Genomic DNA, 18,731 nt, shown 5'->3' with positions numbered 1-18,731 from the left:
TTTTTATTAAATAATAAATAATAAAAATGAATAAACTGACATAAATAAAAATTTCAAATAGTAAAAATAATACTATGAATTGTATTAGTAGTAATGTTATTATTCAAATTTTAACCAAAAAAATTTCATATTCCAAAATTTAGAATGGATTAGTGAGTTTTAGAATGGAAGTAAGATTTTAATGCATGGTGGAGTAAAAAACAATTTATGTAATTTTATTTCTAAAATTCTAAACATAAAAATAAAATTGAAATGAAATATTAGTTTTTAATTAGAAACATATACTACAAAGATTTATTATTAAATTTTACTTAAAGAAAAATAAAAGCTTAATTACTCAATTCAACTTAAAAGTTTTGATCAAAAATGAAGACATTGTAAGAGTCACACTTTTTTTGGGAAAACTATGAAAAAGACTTTTGAAAAAAATAATCTGTCTAAAGAAACAAAATCAATGGTCACAAAATATAGAAAAATGATATGTAAACTGTTACAAAAGTGACATATGATTTGTGTAGCATATCTCAGAAGATATATTATCAACTGAAGCTACAATTCTATAACATGATAAAAAAATTTAAATATAAAACAAGCTTGAGATTTTATTAATTTTCTCATATACTTTTAACCCAAAACATTGGGAGAAACAACATATTTAAAGTACACTATGTTTTTTTGAAAAGACAGAAGATGAGAATGCATCATTAAATTAACATCTGGAAACAGCATATGAAGTTTTAGAAGATATGTAATTTGGATTAGAGAACGTATATTCATTGTCGGGTTTAATGGTTTCACCATCTAAGAATTCTTGACTTGGTCGAAAATTCTATTATTGGAGGTGATGTATTTGGACAACTCCATTGTAGCGAAATAACACTAAAAATGTTTATAAAACTTTGTATATTAACATTTAACATGTGATATCAATATGTTAAAATGATCTCTATAATTAGCCCAACGATCAACAGTCGACATTAGAACTTTTAAAAAGATATTTGCATGAGATATGAATATAAAATGAACTCTTCTAGGGCTAATAGGTCAGAAGATGGTAGACTCTTCGAGTGAGGTTTTTTAAGTAATTTTTTTGTTACCATGTGATATATTGTTGATTTGCCAAGAAAACATTATTGCGACAATAGACAATATATGTTATATATAGATTAGTAAAATACGTATAGCTTTTATATAGATTTATGTTTTAAACTTCAAATGATTATATTTCTATTCAATAAAAATCACGCGCAAATAGATATAACTAAAAAATATTATCTTCAACAATATATATGTTGTATATTATGTAGTAAAGTAAGTTTAGTGTTTATATAGATTTATATTCAAAAGTTTAAATGATTATATTTGAACTCAAAAATTGATATTATGAAACAACCCGACCTATTTTTTTTTTTTTAAATACAATACATAATTAAGCATTCCATACTACTTAATTAAACCAACCAACAGTAAACCAACATCCAAATAACATGCACAGCCGACACATACCAATTATACAAAACCAATACAATAACATTTCTAATCATTCTATCCATCAACCTAACATAACACTAACCAAGGTTCCAACAACATAACCAATAAATCCAATAACACACAAACGAGACCCTAGATCATCCTCCTCCTCATCGCCATGATTCCACGATCACACTTTGCCTTTACCTGCACACCACAAACAATAATTGAGATGCGTAAGTATTATCATAAATACTTAGTGAGGCTATCCTCCCATCTACTAGGTTATACACACAAGCATATGAGACCCTCATGTTAAAGCAAGCAAACAAAACACAAGCAATACATCAAACCAGGAAAACAAGTCTCGGATGAGACTGGTGTCGACCGATGCTAAACCGGTGTCGATCGATGCTAGGAACCATGGTGTCGACCGATGCTTGAACGGTGTCGACCGATGCTGACACAAACAGTGTCGACCGATGCTCGAACGGTGTCGATCGATGCCATACCTGCAGACGCGAACTGCACGAATATGAACGTCGAATCCCGATTCCAATCATCTTGATTTCGTCCCCAAACTCACCCAAATGACACAAAAACCTATGGGAAACTCGAAAACAACACACCCAAGCAAGCAAACACCACAAATAGACAAAGAACAGCCAAACAAAAGTGATCTCATGCTTAGATCAACCATGGTCAAGCACTCACCTCAAAAATAGGAAGATTGGGTTGAGAAATCGATGGAATCAACATCTCCAGGAGCTTCTCATTCGTTCCCAACAACAGCTATCCCTTCTACAGTCACAGATCTTTCCAAAATACCAAGAACAAGCCCAGAAACTTACAGAAACGTTTTCTCTCCTTTTCTCCCTTTTTCTCACTTAACGGCGACAAGTGAAACTCCCAAAACCCTTAATTCGTCGCTTCTTCCCTTATAAAAGCGATTTAGGGATTTCTAATTGAACCAAACCGAACCAAACAGCAATTAAAACAAACTCGACCAAACCGAAATTCATGGTGTCGATCGTTGTGTATCGATCGACACCCACACCAGAACTACAATATTTGGTTTGCGGATGTTACATATTAATATTTTCGATTAAAATCCCGCGCATGCGCGGGTACAAATTCTAGTATTTGATAAAATAGCTATTGAAATGATATTTGTGAATTACACGAGGATTCAACTATTTGTATTTGATACAATTTTAATTCTGTTTAAGGATATAAAGAGTAATTAAAGAGTTTAGTGACCTTTGGTTTAGTCATGTCCCGGACGCGGCTAATGGAGTGGAGAATCGGATGATATGGCTCCTCAAATCATTGAGAGCCGTTTTACTTATTAAGTAAAGCTTAAGCCTGGCTCTTTGGAGATTATGTAATTAATATCGACGCACATATATAGATAAATAGACTAGTTTAACCATTAAATTTTGGTTAATGATGAACCTATGATGTATGGATATGGATCCTGTGTTAGTGTCCGATTGGAAACTGAGCATGTCTCTACGACTTGACTTACATCGTTGCTCAATTTTGTTTTACTCACTTGGTGATTTTTAAAAAGGAAAAAAAAATGATTTATTTACTTTGGCTTTTTTCTTTTATTGCAGTTCAGATAAAATCATAAATGTGTAATATTGGGATGTTCACAACCAGAGCCGTCGCACAGACTATATCGGCCACAAGCCCAAAATTTTTTTTGGCCGATTATCTTTAATGAATCAAACAAAATTAATAAAACTGATTGTAAACAAAGTCGAACCGGAGACCTCCAAGAGGTTTTAGTAATTCCTTACCACTACACTAATAAGAAATTTTGCTAATTTTAGGGCCGGAAAATTATTTATCAATATAGGGCCGCAAGCAGCTGCTTCATCAGCCTGTGCTTACGGCCGGCTCTGTTCACAACCTGTCTAGTTAGCACCTGACCCGTTGTAAGCTAAATGTTTGTGTGACAACGAATTTTTTTTGTAGAATCTTAGGCTTTGAATGGTTGCTGCATACACTCCATACTACATAGTGCATACTAAGATTTTAGTATGGAGTAAAGTGGACTGTAGTATGGAGTAATTAGTGGTATGCACAACACCATACAATAGTATGCATAACACCATACCATTATGAATGGTTAAAATTGGACTATGGTATGGAATGGTGTGTACAAAAATATTAAAAACAATTTTAATAATATTTTTAATCATAATTAACTAATAACTATTACAAAATGTTTTTAAAAATTACAAATCAAAATCTATTATTTCGATTATCCCATAACATATCAGCAATATTATCTCGTATGTTTGCCATATATGGTCTATCTTCTCTCTCGACCTCATTTTGTTCATTTGAGTCATTTTGCTCGTTAATAAATATAAAATTAAACTAAAAATTAACTAAAAACATCATATATATACTAATAAACTAGCTCATCATGCTTAAAAAATTAACTAATAAATTCTCAAATATCTACTATAAACTAAACTAAAAAGAAAATGAGGTGAGAAAATAAAACTTACTTATGAATTTGAGATGAGATAAATGGTTGATTCAAAAGAGTTTTAGATTGAAGAGCTTCAATGACTAAAAAGTAGAGGGTTCTCTCTAGATCTAGATTTTGTTTTCGGGAATATGATTTTTTGTTGTTGTGAATTTTAACATTTATGAATGCATCTATATATATATATTTATATATTTTTAGAAAGTACAAAGAAACACAACTTTAACCAATGAGATGAGAGTAATAGGATTCAACTAGTTTGAACATGTTTTTACTCAACTTTTACTATTGGTATGGAGTTGGTATAAAGCATTTATGGAGTAAACTGAAATAATCGGACCAATAGTATAATTTATACAGTCTGCAGTTTTTTTTTTAATTCCAGACTAGTATGGAGATGTATAGTATGGAAAAGTGCATACTAGTCTGGAATGGTGAATGGCATACTAACTCCGGACTGGTCCGACTTCAGTCTGGTCCGGAGCGGACTGGACAACCATTCACAACCTTATAATATCATTCTGCTAATGATGCAATTATATACCGATCGGAGAACATTTTTGTTTTGTTTTTGATTAGCAAAACTATTTTAAACTAGGGCTGATGTCAGAAAGAATATAAATACAAGAGAAACTAAATTAAACTCTTAAAGGTCAAACTTTCAATGAAGGAACCTGTTCAACACGAAAGACATGTTTGTTCTCTATAAGAATCTTGTTTGATCCGACCGATTCATTCATTGATATATACAGCCTAGTTCTAAGTTCTATAACCAATGAAATGAATAGCGCCGAATAAAACAAAGTACCGACGAAATAAAACAAAGTACGCATACGTAATCACCACAAATGATTAACAATAATAATCTTATACTATATCATTAATAGAAATATTTATCTAGGGGCAACAAAGAGAGAGAGCAGGACACCAACCACACGATTTAAGAAAAACATTTTTTATCATCTCACCTCAAAACCAAAAACTACAAACTTCGTTCCTTTTTTTGTTTTGTTTCTTCTGTTTTTGTTTCCTTCTTTGATCTTTCTTGCAGAAGAGAAGATTGATTTGTCTTTGAGAAACCAAGATCGAGAACTGTTTACTTATTTTTTAATTGCAGCAGGTACGGACAAAGTTGTATATAAAGTGTGATTAGAACAGTGGTTGCTCTTATCACGGGTCCACTTGTCTGTCCTTGGGAAAGAATCTTTAAGCCCATACATAAATCATCAATCACATGGTTTCGAGATTAAAATAGTCTAATCATCATTGCCTTCACCAGGTAACTTTTGTCCGGAACAAGAGAAAAAAAGAAAGGAAGAAGACACCATTCAACAAACGAGAGAGAAGCTGCTTTGTGATAAGAACTTTCACAGGTTTATTTCTTTTCTTATATATAAATATTCCCAAGATTTGATTTTGCTTATCATTTGTGTGATTTGTGTTTTGTTTATGAAGAAACAGAATGACCCACCAACTTCTTTTTAATTTACACAGAGCAAAACCAAATCTGTGTTTCTTCTTGTCAGTGCTTTCTCTTAAGTGTTCTTGGGTTTTGGTTACAAATCTAAAGTGAAGCTTTTTATGTTTCTCTGTGCCACAAATCTTGATAAAGTTAGTAACTTTTTGGTGAAATTTTTACTAAATCTCTTTTAAAGTTTCTTTTGGGGGTTTTGATTTAGAATGTTTTCTGAGGGTTTTTTAATCTGAAATCTTACACTTTCATAGACGATCAGATTTGATTTCGTTTTCAATTATCTATAGGCTAGTAGTAATCTTCATTTGAGTTGTTTGTTAAACGAGCTTTAATTAATGTTCCAGAATCTAGTACTTGAAATTGGATGGCACTCTACTTTGATTGATACCATCTTAAGTCAAATCTCCATTGAAAGCGAAGCTGCTTAGATATAAGATTTTTCTTTTTTTGTAGCATCTTCTATGATTTCATTCTTTGGAAAAAGCACTTTGATAATATTGAGATATGGGATAACAACAGTTTGATTCTTCTCTTCTCTTCTCTTCTCTTGTTCTTTGGTTGGGTCTTTGATAATGTTTTTGTAACCTTTTTTTTCAGGTTGGGTTTGGACATTACAAGGAGAGGAGTTTGTCTTGTGTCTATTCATCTTTAAGACGCTTATGCTTGTCTGGTCCATGAAGAAGAATAACTAAGCACACTAGCACAGTCTCTGGGGACTTGTGGATTTGGTAGGATCTGTTGGATGTTAAGATTGGAAGAATAGAAAAAAAAAAAGAAGGAAATTATTAGACATGGAAGATGATGGTGGTGGCGATGGGGGAGAAGGAAATGGTGGGTTTTCACCTAATTCTAGCTTTGGGGCATTCCCTGACACGGCCATGGATTTGGATTTTATGGATGAGCTCTTGTTTGATGGATGTTGGCTAGAGACAACAGACAATAAGAACTTGAAGCAGACTGAACAATCTGGTTCAGCTTCTACCGCCATGAATGACAATAGCACTTTCCTCTGCTTTGGTGAGAACCCATCTCAAGATAATGAAGAAACAGAAAACAACAAATCAATGAATCAAGAATCTTTTAACCAGGCTGAAAAGTTTCTCCTTGAAGAAGCTGAGTTGGGAAAAAGTTGGTGGATTGCTCCAAGAGCAAGTGAAGGCCCTTCTTCATCTGTGAAGGAGAGACTATTACAAGCTATTAGCGGTCTTAATGAGACGGTGCAAGATAAGGACTTCCTGGTACAGATATGGGTGCCAGTTCAGCAGGAAGGGAAGAGCTTTCTGACCACTTGGGCTCAGCCACATTTATTCAACCAAGAATACTCCAGCCTTGCAGAATACAGACATGTTTCAGAGACTTATAATTTCCCGGCTGATGAGGGTATGAATGATTATGTGGGTCTTCCCGGTCGTGTTTTCTTGCAGAAGTTGCCTGAGTGGACTCCTGATGTGCGTTTCTTTAGAAGAGATGAATATCCACGCATTAAAGAAGCCCGCAAGTGTGATGTTCGTGGGTCACTTGCCCTTCCTGTGTTTGAAAGAGGTAGTGGGATTTGTTTGGGTGTTGTTGAGATCGTCACAACAACTCAGAAGATGAATTACCGTCAAGAACTTGAGAAGATGTGTAAAGCTCTTGAGGTTTTTCTCTTCCTCTTGGTTCTTGCCTCTACCTCAAATTATGTAGATCCTAGAAATCTAAAGACATTGCTATTTTTGCAGGCTGTTGATCTAAGGAGTTCAAGTAACTTGAATACTCCAAGCTCTGAGGTGCATTAACTGGACTCTTAGTTCATTCAGCACCTAGAAACAACGATATGCATTGCTAAGGTCATACCTCGTGTTTCAGTTTCTGCAGGTCTATAAAGATTTCTACTGTGCTGCATTACCTGAAATTAAAGATTTCTTGGCCACAGTCTGCAGATCATATGATTTGCCTCTAGCTTTGTCATGGGCCCCGTGTGCACCGCAAGGGAAACGTGGTTCACGACATTCTGATGAGAACTTCTCTCAGTGTGTTTCAACAACCGATTCTGCTTGCTCTGTCCCCGATGAACAGAGCAAAAGTTTTTGGGAGGCATGCTCTGAACACCATCTGCTCCAGGGGGAAGGCATTGTTGGGAAAGCATTCGAGGCCACCAAGCTGTTTTTTGTGCCAGAAGTGGCCACATTTAGCAAGACTAACTACCCTCTTGCGCATCACGCCAAGATATCTGGACTACATGCTGCTTTAGCAGTCCCATTAAAGAGCAAATCTGGCTTAGTTGAGTTTGTGTTGGAATTTTTCTTTCCAAAAGCGTGCCTCGACACTGAAGCGCAACAGGAAATGCTCAAGTCACTATCTGTGACGCTGCAGCAAGATTTCAGGAGTTCAAATCTTGTCATTGACAAAGATCTAGAGTTAGAAGTCGTATTGCCTGTTAGAGAGACAATGCTCTTCTCAGAAAACCCGCTAAGTGGAGCAGAAACCGCAGAGACTCTGACAGGAATTCAAATGCAAGAATCCTCATGGATATCTCACATGATAAAGGCAAACGAGAAGGGTAAAGATGTATCACTCTCCTGGGAGTACCAGAAAGAAGATCCCAAAGAGCTCTCATCTGGCAGGGAGAACCATCAGCTTGATCCGAGCCCCAATAATGTTCCTTTAGAAGCTGAGCAATTTCAGCAGGCATCAACATCAGGACTCAGAGTCGACAGCGGTCCAAGTACTGAAACACCTTCGACTGGTGGGAAAAATATGTCAGGCAGTAGGAGACCTGGAGAAAAGAGAAGAACAAAAACAGAAAAGACCATTGGCTTGGAGGTTCTTCGACAACACTTTGCTGGAAGCCTCAAGGATGCAGCCAAGAGCATTGGTGGTAAGAAATTATTGTACACTGCTCGAGAGATAGCTCCACTCTTTATGAATTTTGATTCTTATTGTATCTTGGGAAAATCATAACCAATACGTTCCTTAGTCCAACCCAATACATCCCAAATGAATATATAAAACAAAGTTACAAGCTTGAGGATATGTGAAAATTCCATGGCCAGTATAAATAGACAAGTCTTAGATGAAACCGGAAGTGTCTTACAGTCTATCTATGTGGCAGTGGATCAGCGTGTTCCAAAAACTTTTTCATCATGCATATATATCCTTTTCTCAGACAGTGATGTAACAAGGTTTCGTTCTTATGTTGCAGTTTGTCCAACTACCTTGAAAAGGATATGCAGGCAGTACGGAATAATGCGATGGCCCTCCCGGAAAATCAAGAAGGTAGGGCATTCGTTGAAGAAACTCCAACTTGTTATGGACTCTGTTCAAGGTGCGCAGGGCACTATCCAACTTGATTCATTCTATACAAGCTTCCCAGAGTTGAACTCCCCAAATATGTCCAGTAATGGCCCTTCCTTGAAGAGTAATGAACAGTCAAGTCATTTGAATGCTCAAACTGAAAACGGTATTATGGCTGAGGAAAACACAGCACCACGGTCACCATCATCTTCTTGCACCAAGAGCTCTGGTTCAAGCAACAATAATGAGAACACTGCAAACATTCTAGTTTCTGAGGATGCTGATGCGGCCTTAAAGAGAGCTCAGAGCGAAATGGAACTGCATCAAGTGAATCAGGAGGAAACGAATTGTCCTGGAAGAACCCAGAGCCATACAACACTAAAGGAGTCTCCTGTTCTTGAAAATTTACCTCCATCACCGGGTAGTAGCAACAAGAGCTTAAGAGCTGGAGGTGCCATCAAAGTGAAAGCTACATTTGGTGAGGCTAGAATACGGTTTACCTTGCTCCCGAGTTGCGGCTTCAGAGAGCTGCAGCAAGAGATTGCTCGGCGTTTCAACATAGATGACATTTCCTGGTTTGATCTTAAGTACCTGGATGATGATAAGGAGTGGGTTCTACTGACATGTGAAGCGGATCTCGACGAATGTATCGACATATATAGATTAACACAGACCCAAACAATTAAAATAAGTCTGAACGAAGCTTCTCAAGTCAAGTTGGGTGGTTCTTTTGGTAGCACTGGTCCTTCCTGATGAGCAATCGAAGAAGGTTGTAGCTGCAAAGCACCAGAAAGACTCTCTTGATTTTTAGCTTTTGTAGAAATCTCACTTACCTTTTCAGCCTGGGAATCTTGTGTAAACATATATCCAGTGCCCTGAATACCATTTTGGAAGTGGCAATAGTAACTGGTCTCTTCTATCGCCCTAGCAGATGTCTGTACAAAAGGCGATATCTTATGCCTGTACAATCATTTTTTATCCAGTTTCTTAAGCTTTTGCAAGACTGCAACTACGGTGATTGAAATATTCTGTGTCTTCACTTATTTTTCTTTGGGACATGTCTAATTACAGGATACTATCTAATCCATGATTGCATTGATGTACAAGGAACATGAAACGAATGTGCCAGAATAATAGTATCCAATCACATAAGCCAGAAAACAATACACCGATTGTTTTGTTTTGATATTTGTTGTATTTGCAGAATACGGGATTTACCCTTAGAGAAGGAGGAGGAGGAGGAAGAAGAGGCAGAGTCCAAAGCAGAGAGACCAAGGAGATAGGGGTGGGCAAAAAAACCAAAATCCAAAAAACCGAAGCGAACCGAACCGAAATAATAAATTTGGTTTGGTTATGGTTAAGTCTAAAAATCCGTTTGGTTTTCATTTTAGTTAAGCATTTGGTTTAGGTTTGGTCTGGTTAAAAACCGTAAAACCGAATGGTTTTTTTGGTTTTTTAAAAAAATTTAGAATAAATTAGATATAATTAGTTTCTCCAACTTATAACTTTAAATTGTATAACAATATCAATATTTTTTTTCTTTATTGGGCTTATAGTTATTGATCTCTTAGTAATCTATCGAATTACAAAACTAAATTTGGATTCTATTTTTTTTTTTTTTATGTTTAGGTTTTACTTTTATGTTTATTTTTAGTTATGTATCAACTATCTATTTTTTAAAAGTATAAAATAACCATTAAAAACCGGAACCAAACCGAAACCGAACCGAACTGTGATACATATGGTTTTTATATGGTTCCATTTTTTATGAAACCGGAAAAACCATAAACCGAAAAAACCTAACCGTAACCAAACCGAATTACATATGGTTTTTTTATGGTTCCATTTTTATAAAACAAAAAAAACCGTAAACCAAAAAAACCGAACCTAAACCAAACCGAAAAACCGAACGCCCACCTCGCAACACACCTCAAGACTTGCCTCTTCCGCTTCTCTTCATTCACCAAGTATTATTTTTAGTGACAGTACTTATGGTAGCTGCATTGGATTAGCATCCAATCACCAAGGGATAGTAATTAATTAATATATATTGTAGAAACTAGGTTTCCACAATGAATTTGTTTAAGGAGGGAAACAAATTCAATATGGTTATTTCTCTAGAAAATAGATCTAAACCTTGAAATTAAGAGTAAAAGAGAAGAACTCGAAAGGATTAGGGTTTATTGCAAAGAACGCAAAGAGTACTCAATTATTGTATTGGATTCTGGATGATCTACAATGGAGAAGTCTCCCCTTATTTATACATATTTGTAGATCTCTAAATATATTAACTTTCCTTAGCGGACAAAGTGATATATGAAAAACTGCCTCATTCCTTGAGTCGGCCGCCGCGTCAAAGTGAATGTCGGTTCCTTCTTCTCCAAGATTATACTTTGTCCGAATTAACTCCTAATGACCTAATTGATCCCCTAACCGGATTCCCGGTTAAACAATCAATTAATACTTCTGGTTTAGTTCGGTATGTTGGGGGTGCTGAATCCCGCACCAACAATTAGTCCCCCCCCAGTTCCGAATATTCGAAATTTAATTCGAATATTTTGAACTATGGAAAGAGAATATCCGATCTAACCCATAAAGACTTAATTGATTTTACTCAGATCTCCAAATCATCTCGCTGCGTACTGTCCGGATGACACGTGTCGTTCCCGTCACATCCGCTAGCTCGGAATTCGAAGAGTCGCGTAGGTCATCATTATTTTTCGTAGGGTTGCTGCCCACTCAACTCTATAAATACGCCTCTTCTTTCGTCATTTCTCATTTTCCGCCAACAACGACAGGTAATTTGCTCTGATTTCTCCCCTATTTATTTCCTTTGTTCCACTTTCCTTCCGCACTCTCCGAACTCAGGACATGGCGAGTACTTCGAAACCCGCCTCTTCACCAGAAATCGAAAGCGAACAACTAATTCGTCGTACTTCCAAACGAAGAACTCTCAACCCTGAATGCTCCGCGCAGATCGGGGAATCAAGTAGATCGGTTTCCGAAGTCCCACCACTCCTGGTTCGCTGTTCAACAGGAGTTTCAAATTTGTCGTCGTCAGTTCGTCGCGAAGAGGAAAGTACCGAACTGACTCCGGATGTACTTGCACAAGAAGAAGACCGGTTCGTTCCCCTGGGATTCTCGATCAAAGATATCGATCTGTTGTACGACCACGCAGGACGAATTGGAGGCGAAAAAAGTTTGAGTTTGACCAAGTCCGTGAATGACATGCTGAACTCATGTGGCTTATTCAACAGCAACGTTACAATTTTGATCCCGCGAGAAGACCAACGTCCCTGGAATCCTCCGGAAGGGTATATATGCTTATACGAGGGTTATTTTGACGAGTGTCGCCTCCTGTTCCCAATCCCGGAATTAATATTACTCTACGCCCAAAGACGGAGGATAGCGATCTGCCAGTTCGTTCCCGGAGCCATTTGTAACTTTATGGCCGTTCTTACCATAGCAGCCGAAGTTGGAGTCAACATTGGAGTTCAATGCTTCGAACAACTATCCAGCTTTAAATCGTCGAAGAGTTCGAACCGCTGGGAAGTGAATATGAGGCCAGCCCATAACTTCCTCCCCGGCAAAAAAGTAAACAAATTCAAGAAGTACGTGGACCACTACTTCTATGTCCGGGTTGACCAGTACTCGCTTGCCAATCCGTTGGGTTTTCAGCGGAGAGTGTGGAACGAAAATCCTGGTAGACTTATTTTTCTAGTATACTTTAATTGACTTCGGCATCTCTGACCATTTTTAACTGTTTCTTGTCCTGCTCCCAGATCGTCCGTTTTGCGCAACGCGCCTAGCTCCAAACTTTCTCCTTGTCAGAGACGCTTTGCTAACCGGGCGCGATCGTCAGTGGGAGCTTATTACTCGTATTCATGTCGAAACAACAATGGGCAAGGCTAGGACAAATTTCCCAAGTTTCGCCAGTTTGCTAGGACGATCTACTGGATGCAACATCATGGAAGCCAAAGATCTCCAGGTTGTTCGCCGAGACACTCAAGCTGCCATTGAAGCCGAGATCGGTCCATCCCAGGGTCTAACCGAAGTTGATCCTACCCCAGACCAGACCGTCGCCGACCCTATTCGGGCACCCGGAGAAGAGATCGAGCCATCCAGCGTTGCAGAGGGAGAAAACCTTCCGTTGGATGTAGAAAATGCCGATCTTCCGAACGAAGAACAAGATGTTCCTCAACTTGAAGCTGGATCTAAAAGGAGGAAGAAGATGAAGAAACAATCCGGAGATAACCCAGCCACTGAGCCGCGTCCGGGAGTGAACCGCAAGCGCTCAGCCGAAGAAGCCGGACTGGAATCAGCAGATCGGTTCCATCTGGAACGGAGGAATGACAAAACAGATCGCTTCTCCTATCACTACTTCAGCGACTACCCTCTGGTGACCAATCGTGAGGCTTCAGGTGAGCTCTTCTGGACCTTGAAGGTCTCCAATCGAATCCTCCCGTCGGCGGATGATCTGGAATTCAAACAGGCGTACCTTGATGTCGCCGAATCCCACCTAAGAGTATGCCTTCTTTTAAACCGTAAGTGCTTAAAATTTTAGCGGGTGAACTGACATATGCTTCTTGAACTGACAGACTGCGGCCAAGATGAACATGCTAACTCAGTTATACGATAGGCGTGCCAAGTCCAGCAAAAAGTCGGGATTAGAGCTCGAAAAAATGAAGGAATGCGCCGAGCAGATCCGAGCTGCCAGTGACGCTAAGGACGCAAGGATCAAGGAACTCGAGGCGCTTGTTACCGAAAAAGACGGCATTATTGCGAACGTCGAACTGAGGGTTGGCGAACTGGACTCCCGAGCACTTACTCTTGAAGAAGAGAAAGCCGAACTGCAGGAATCATGCGATGGGATGAGGGCTCAGCTTGCGTTCGAAGTTAAGAGACTTCGGACGGACCGATGGGAGAAGGTGGAACGAACAACGAAGAAAGCGCAGTCTCGACTGGATAAGGTCAAGGCCTATCTAGTTGAACAGGTGAAGGTTCGCCCCCTGGAAGATCTGCTGAACCAAGCCACCGGAGTACAGGAAGCTGTACGATATCTGATCGAAAACGGGGCCGTCATTCCTGAAGAGCGGATCAAGGAGATCAACGAGAGAAAGGCCGAAGCTGAGGAGACGGTCAAGGCGGTCGATGTACTCGAACTGAATGATGATGACCTTGCCATGTCCCCGGACCAGCTCGGTTTTGGGTTTCCCCCCCCTAGAGAGGTCGGCTCCGGAGTCCGTTGAACATCCATTCGGCTCGAACGCCGGGAGTTTTCAAGCAGATCTGTCCGGTGCTGTGGACGTGTAAAATTTGTTTTGCTTTTTGTTTTAGACTTCATGAAGTATGGGCTTGGATATCCTTGTAAAACATTGCCGATGTGTTGGGCCCATTTTCCTTTTTTGTTTTTTGAACTTATTAGCCGGAATGTTTCCTTTTCAGTGTAAAAGAAAATTGACAATTTGGAAAAAGTTTGCATTCTTGCCAATTTTGCATGGAAAGTTGCCAATTTCGGATAGAATTTTGCCTTCCGATACTTGTATAAATGTACTCAATGCTGCTCTCGGATTAAACATCCAAGAAAACTTCTTAATCAAAGATAATGTCAAGCTCGATTAGCAGCGTAGAATCCCCGTTGGTTGGTAATGACGTGCCTACGTTCTCAAATGCCAAAGCTATCGAAAGAGGGATGGCGTACTTCCCGAATATCCGAGCTCCCTAGATGTTGATGTTCCGCGTTAAACCGGAAGAAAGGCGTGAAGTGGTCGAGTTTCTTCACGAAGTGGAAGATCGCCACGCGGAATATTCCAGTCGTATTGCCGCATCAGAACAAGTACAACGAGATCTGCTGCTCAAACTTGAGATGCTGGAATCTCACCCAAAGGATTGGATCAAGAACGGGTTCGACAAGATAGCTGATTTGCCGCCATGTCTTGTTGCGTACTGCAATGAATGCCGAAGTGAATTAGATCGGAAGCCGATACACATGGATCCTGCCTTAATTAGCGATTTCATTCCAGGCAATGTTAAGCCGTTCTACATTAACCGGCGCGCAACAGATGCCGAGCTTGCCGAGGCGGACGCCTTTTTCCGTCAGGTAACCGTTAACCTCTTTTCCTTTTTGCTTTTCTTGCAAGCGATCGAAACTTGCCTCCTTCGTACTAACCCGTTGTTGATCTTGCGTATGCAGATTGAGGGTACGCACCAAGAATTGACTCAAGATCTTCAGTATTTTCATATGAAGAGGAGCAGAATCGATCGGCGATTGAGGACTCTGGAATCTGAGATTGCCCTACTCAAGGCGAAAAGGAAAAGGACTATTGATCTGCTTGACGAATCCGAACAAAAAATCAGAGCGTTGGAAACTCGTTCCGAGGATTGGGAAAAGACTGGGTTGCAAAAGCTATGGCCAATGCCGAAACGACTCAAGACGAGCATTCGCGAGATTGCTGCGAATGGCGAACCAGTTCGAAATTAGGATATTTTAGTTTATTATTTTATAAAACCTAGCTGCAATGTAATGGGCGAACTTGAAGTTCGCTTAGAATAAAATTTCCATAATAATAAAAGATTTGCGTTGCTGCTTTATTTGAAAAATGTGTCAGAGGCGAGACGTCTCCCGGCTTACAACAGACAATTTTTATTGATTGATGGTTACAACTTTCAAATTGACTTGAGCATCAAAAGTTGGTGATGAAGTGTTAACAAAGTGTGTTTAATCGGAGAGTGAGATACTGGGCTCGGCTTATCTCCTTTGTTTTAGTTCGGATGCCGGACTGCGAAAATATTCTCTGGGTTCGGCTAACTGTCCCGTCCGAACTAAAGTTTGGGTGCGAAATAAATACTCTGGGTTCGGCTTACCCCAAAAATAAAAAGCGGGTGCGGAAAAAATACTCTGGGTCCGGCTTATCCCTATATAGGAAGGTCAGGCGCGACTCTGGGTTCGGCTTATCCTGAAAATAATGGGTCTTTATCTTAGCTGATCACCTGGCCAGGGTGTCAACGAAGTGAATTTAGTGTGGACTAATACTTTTTCTAGATCGGGCTGAGATATGTATATATATATTTATTTATTTTTTTTTTAAGGAAAACTTCCCTTTCCATCTCGCATTAAATGCGCTGCGCGGTCTTTGAGAGTTATTCTCGGGACCTCGTGAAAATCTCGCTGCACGCTGATTGGTGGGTTCAGCGGCGGTTGCTTTCTTAATCCTGTATAAATAGGATTGAAAATCTGAGAAGATCATTCTAAAAACCACAACTTCCCTAAATATTGAGTAAAAAGATGGTGACTACTCGATCTGCATGGCTGAGACGAGCCCAGGAAAGGTTGGCCACTTCGTCGAGCGGTTCCAATCGAGCCGAATCGTCAGATAACCCCTCCGCCCAAGAGGGCGTAGAGACTTTCCGAGTCTGCGCACCTCCCCCACATGTCGATATGGCGGGTGTGGAAGGGAGCCCCGTATGTCAAGAACTCCGAAGGTATCGAGCTCGCCGCTATAGGCTGGGGGCTCACCTTATGGCGAGGCGCCGCAGATTGACCGAAGTCTGTCGGCTTTATCGTTTGGACGGTACTATTCGGGTCCCGAACGAGATCATCGCCGAGGGCTTCTACTTGGAGAAGTGGCACATGACCGGGCTACTTGCTGCGCGTTTGGCGTGCCAAGAGCTGGTGGCGAACATGGAGGTGCCTATTCTTTTAGAAGCCGACTGTCAGCCTCTCGAAGATACCGCGCACCTGCTTACCGTGGACATCTGGGCCTACCGGGCTTCTCTAGAAAGGTTAAGGCGGTACGCCAATTTTCTGGAGTCGGCAGGCCCGATTTTCCGTGAGAGGCACTTGGTTGAAGGCCCGTGTTCCTTTTTGGAGGACCTGGTGTCAAAAGGTGTCGAAGTGCCGAGGGAAAGACTGGAGATCCTGAGACAATCTCGTCAGTTCTGGCAAACCGAACTGGATAAGGTAACGGTGGAGGAACCGCTGGCGGACGATCTGTTCCGAACTCCAAATTCGGACGATCTTTTTCTTTTCTTATCTAGGACCCTGAGTCGTGGGAGGGATTTTCTCCCTTTGCGTCTCTTTTTTTTTTTTTTTTTTTTATTAGTATTAACATCCAAAGCATGTAATGGGGATTAACTTAGTTATCGAATCCTTATTTTGATTGGAGTTATCAAAACTGCCATAAGGAATGCAAGTGAATGTTGGATATTTTGGAAACTTTTGCACATCGGCTTGTCGCCCAATAAGATAAAGTTTTTAAACCACTCAAAAACTTTATTAATGTATTAGCTGCATTCGCTTAGTCTTTAAAAGATAAGGAATTGCCTACGTACCCCGAAGTGGGGATCAAGCCAACCGTAGTTCGTTTTACAAATGAAAAATAAATGGAGTTCGGATTCCCGAAAATTCCTAGACAGAGTCGTAACAACAGCTTAGCTGTAGTAGCGTTTCAAGTAGGCCGCGTTCCACTAGTTTTTGATTCGTTCCCCGGCCATGGTTAAGAGTTCGTAAACGCCCGGACGAACTGCTCTAGATACGAGGTATGGACCTTCCCATCGAGCGCCGAGTTTGCCGGCGTTCACTTCTTTGGTGTTCTCGAAAACTTCCCGAAAAACCAGATCACCTTTGTTGAAACGCCGCTGACGAACAGTCTTATTGTAGTATCGAGCCGTTGCGTCTTGGTAGTGTTGCATCCGAACTAGAGCTTTGTCGCGCAATTCTTCGGCAAGATCGTTGTGGTCGATCAGCATCTCATCGTTAAGTTTGGGATTATCGACCATCATAGTGCGACGAAATGTCGGGACTCCTGCTTCAGCTGGGGCAAGTGCTTCGAGACCATATGCAAGGGAGAAAGGGGACTGTCCCGTGCTTCGCCGCGGGGTTGTGCGGTATGACCAAAGCACGCCATCCAGGTGATCTGCCCACGCTCCTTTCCTTCGACCGAGTTGTTTCTTGAGCCCGTCGACGATCAACTTGTTCGTGGCTTCGGCTTGACCGTTGCCTTGCGGGTATCAAGGAGTCGAAGTGCTGAGACGGATTTGCCATTTTGTCAGGAAACGTCTGGTGATCATCGAAGTGAATTGGGTACCATTGTCGGTGACAATCTCATATGGGAGTCCGTGGCGACATATGATGTTCTTCCATATGAAATTGGTCACGTCTAAGGATTGGATCCTTGTGAAAGATTCTGCCTCCACCCACTTGGTGAAGTAATCGGTCAGCATCAGGACATACTTCTTGGACTTGGAGGCCGGCAGAGGTCCTATGGCATCCATGGCCCAGCGCATAAAGGGATACGGAGCAGTGACGGTGTTTAATAGTTCGGGCGGGACGTGCTGCATGGGCCCATGGCGCTGACAAGCTTCGCATTTGGCCGCGAAAGTTTCACAATCGCCCATCATGGTGGGCCAATAGTGTCCGTCTTTCTTGATTTTGAGAGCAAGTGCGCGTCCGCCAGAATGGTTGCCACCCTCGCCTTCGTGCACTTCCATCATGATGCGTTCGGCTTCGTCCCGAGTAACGCAGGTAAGGAATACTCCCGAAGCACTCCGGCGAAACAGTTCCCCATCCAACAGGATGTACCTTGCACTTCGAGCCTTCAATCGTCGAGCTACCCATCGGTCTGCCAGGACGGTGCCATCGGAGATGTAAAGTTTGATCTCAGTCTGCCAATCTTTGGGAGGCTCGACGACATCCGCCATATCTTCTATTGGCTCGTCGACTTCCATCGGGATTGGGTCATCGTTGATGAGGGCGATCTGGCTGTCCGAGTTAATGCTGGGAGCCTCGATGCATTCGATGGGAATGGTACGCCGTAACTCGGGGTCGGAGCGGTTTGCCAGAGCTGCGTGAGCGTCAGCTGATGCGTTCTCGTTCCGTGGGACCTTTGTCAGAGAGAAAGACGTAAATTTGCCGGATAACGTGCGGACCAACTGTCAAATTCGCCGCTGAACTGGCTGACTACGAGTTGGGAATCACAGAAGACCTGCAGGTGTTTGACCCCAAGTCCC

General features: G+C 40.7%; 2 protein-coding genes across 6 annotated transcripts; both read left to right on the top strand.

Moving 5' to 3' along the window:
• Nucleotides 1–4,746: 4,746 nt before the first annotated feature.
• Nucleotides 4,747–9,766, top strand: LOC104747520 (protein NLP1). 5 transcript variants are annotated; one of them, XM_087488653.1, is made up of 6 exons: nt 4,747–5,096; nt 5,256–5,349; nt 6,048–7,087; nt 7,169–7,276; nt 7,363–8,307; nt 8,632–9,766. In XM_087488653.1, exons 5-6 carry the CDS (start codon nt 7,773–7,775, stop codon nt 9,474–9,476), a joined length of 1,380 nt encoding a protein of 459 aa, XP_087344779.1. In that variant the 5' UTR covers nt 4,747–5,096; nt 5,256–5,349; nt 6,048–7,087; nt 7,169–7,276; nt 7,363–7,772; the 3' UTR covers nt 9,477–9,766. The 5 variants fall into 5 exon arrangements, with proteins under 5 accessions (XP_087344779.1, XP_010467468.1, XP_087344778.1 ...); XM_010469166.3 differs by having other exon boundaries at nt 4,856–5,096; nt 7,169–7,216; nt 7,296–8,307; XM_087488652.1 differs by lacking the exon at nt 4,747–5,096 and having other exon boundaries at nt 5,211–5,349.
• A 1,828-nt stretch (nt 9,767–11,594) lies between these two features.
• On the top strand, nt 11,595–13,972 carry LOC147927222 (meiosis-specific protein ASY2-like). The gene is made up of 3 exons (XM_087487360.1): nt 11,595–12,426; nt 12,506–13,248; nt 13,322–13,972. Exons 1-3 carry the CDS (start codon nt 11,595–11,597, stop codon nt 13,970–13,972), a joined length of 2,226 nt encoding a protein of 741 aa, XP_087343486.1.
• The last annotated feature ends 4,759 nt before the right edge of the window (nt 13,973–18,731 follow it).

The sequence above is a fragment of the Camelina sativa genome, chromosome 15, assembly GCF_030686135.1.
Source record: "Camelina sativa cultivar CO46 ecotype springtype chromosome 15, ASM3068613v1".
NCBI lineage: Eukaryota > Viridiplantae > Streptophyta > Magnoliopsida > Brassicales > Brassicaceae > Camelina > Camelina sativa.
This window is presented reverse-complemented; position numbering and strand designations above follow the sequence as displayed.

What these genes read in the sequence shown, in the direction of transcription:
- LOC104747520 (XM_010469166.3), top strand. Translation starts at nt 6,242, where the DNA reads ATGGAAGATGATGGTGGTGGCGATGGGGGAGAAGGAAATGGTGGGTTT. An exon ending in TGAATACTCCAAGCTCTGAG is followed by an intron (nt 7,217 to 7,295) that starts GTGCATTAACTG and finishes CTCGTGTTTCAG; the next exon opens with TTTCTGCAGGTCTATAAAGA. An exon ending in TGCAGCCAAGAGCATTGGTG is followed by an intron (nt 8,308 to 8,631) that starts GTAAGAAATTAT and finishes CTTATGTTGCAG; the next exon opens with TTTGTCCAACTACCTTGAAA.
- LOC147927222 (XM_087487360.1), top strand. Translation starts at nt 11,595, where the DNA reads ATGGCGAGTACTTCGAAACCCGCCTCTTCACCAGAAATCGAAAGCGAA. An exon ending in AGTGTGGAACGAAAATCCTG is followed by an intron (nt 12,427 to 12,505) that starts GTAGACTTATTT and finishes TCCTGCTCCCAG; the next exon opens with ATCGTCCGTTTTGCGCAACG. An exon ending in TCGCCGAATCCCACCTAAGA is followed by an intron (nt 13,249 to 13,321) that starts GTATGCCTTCTT and finishes TTGAACTGACAG; the next exon opens with ACTGCGGCCAAGATGAACAT.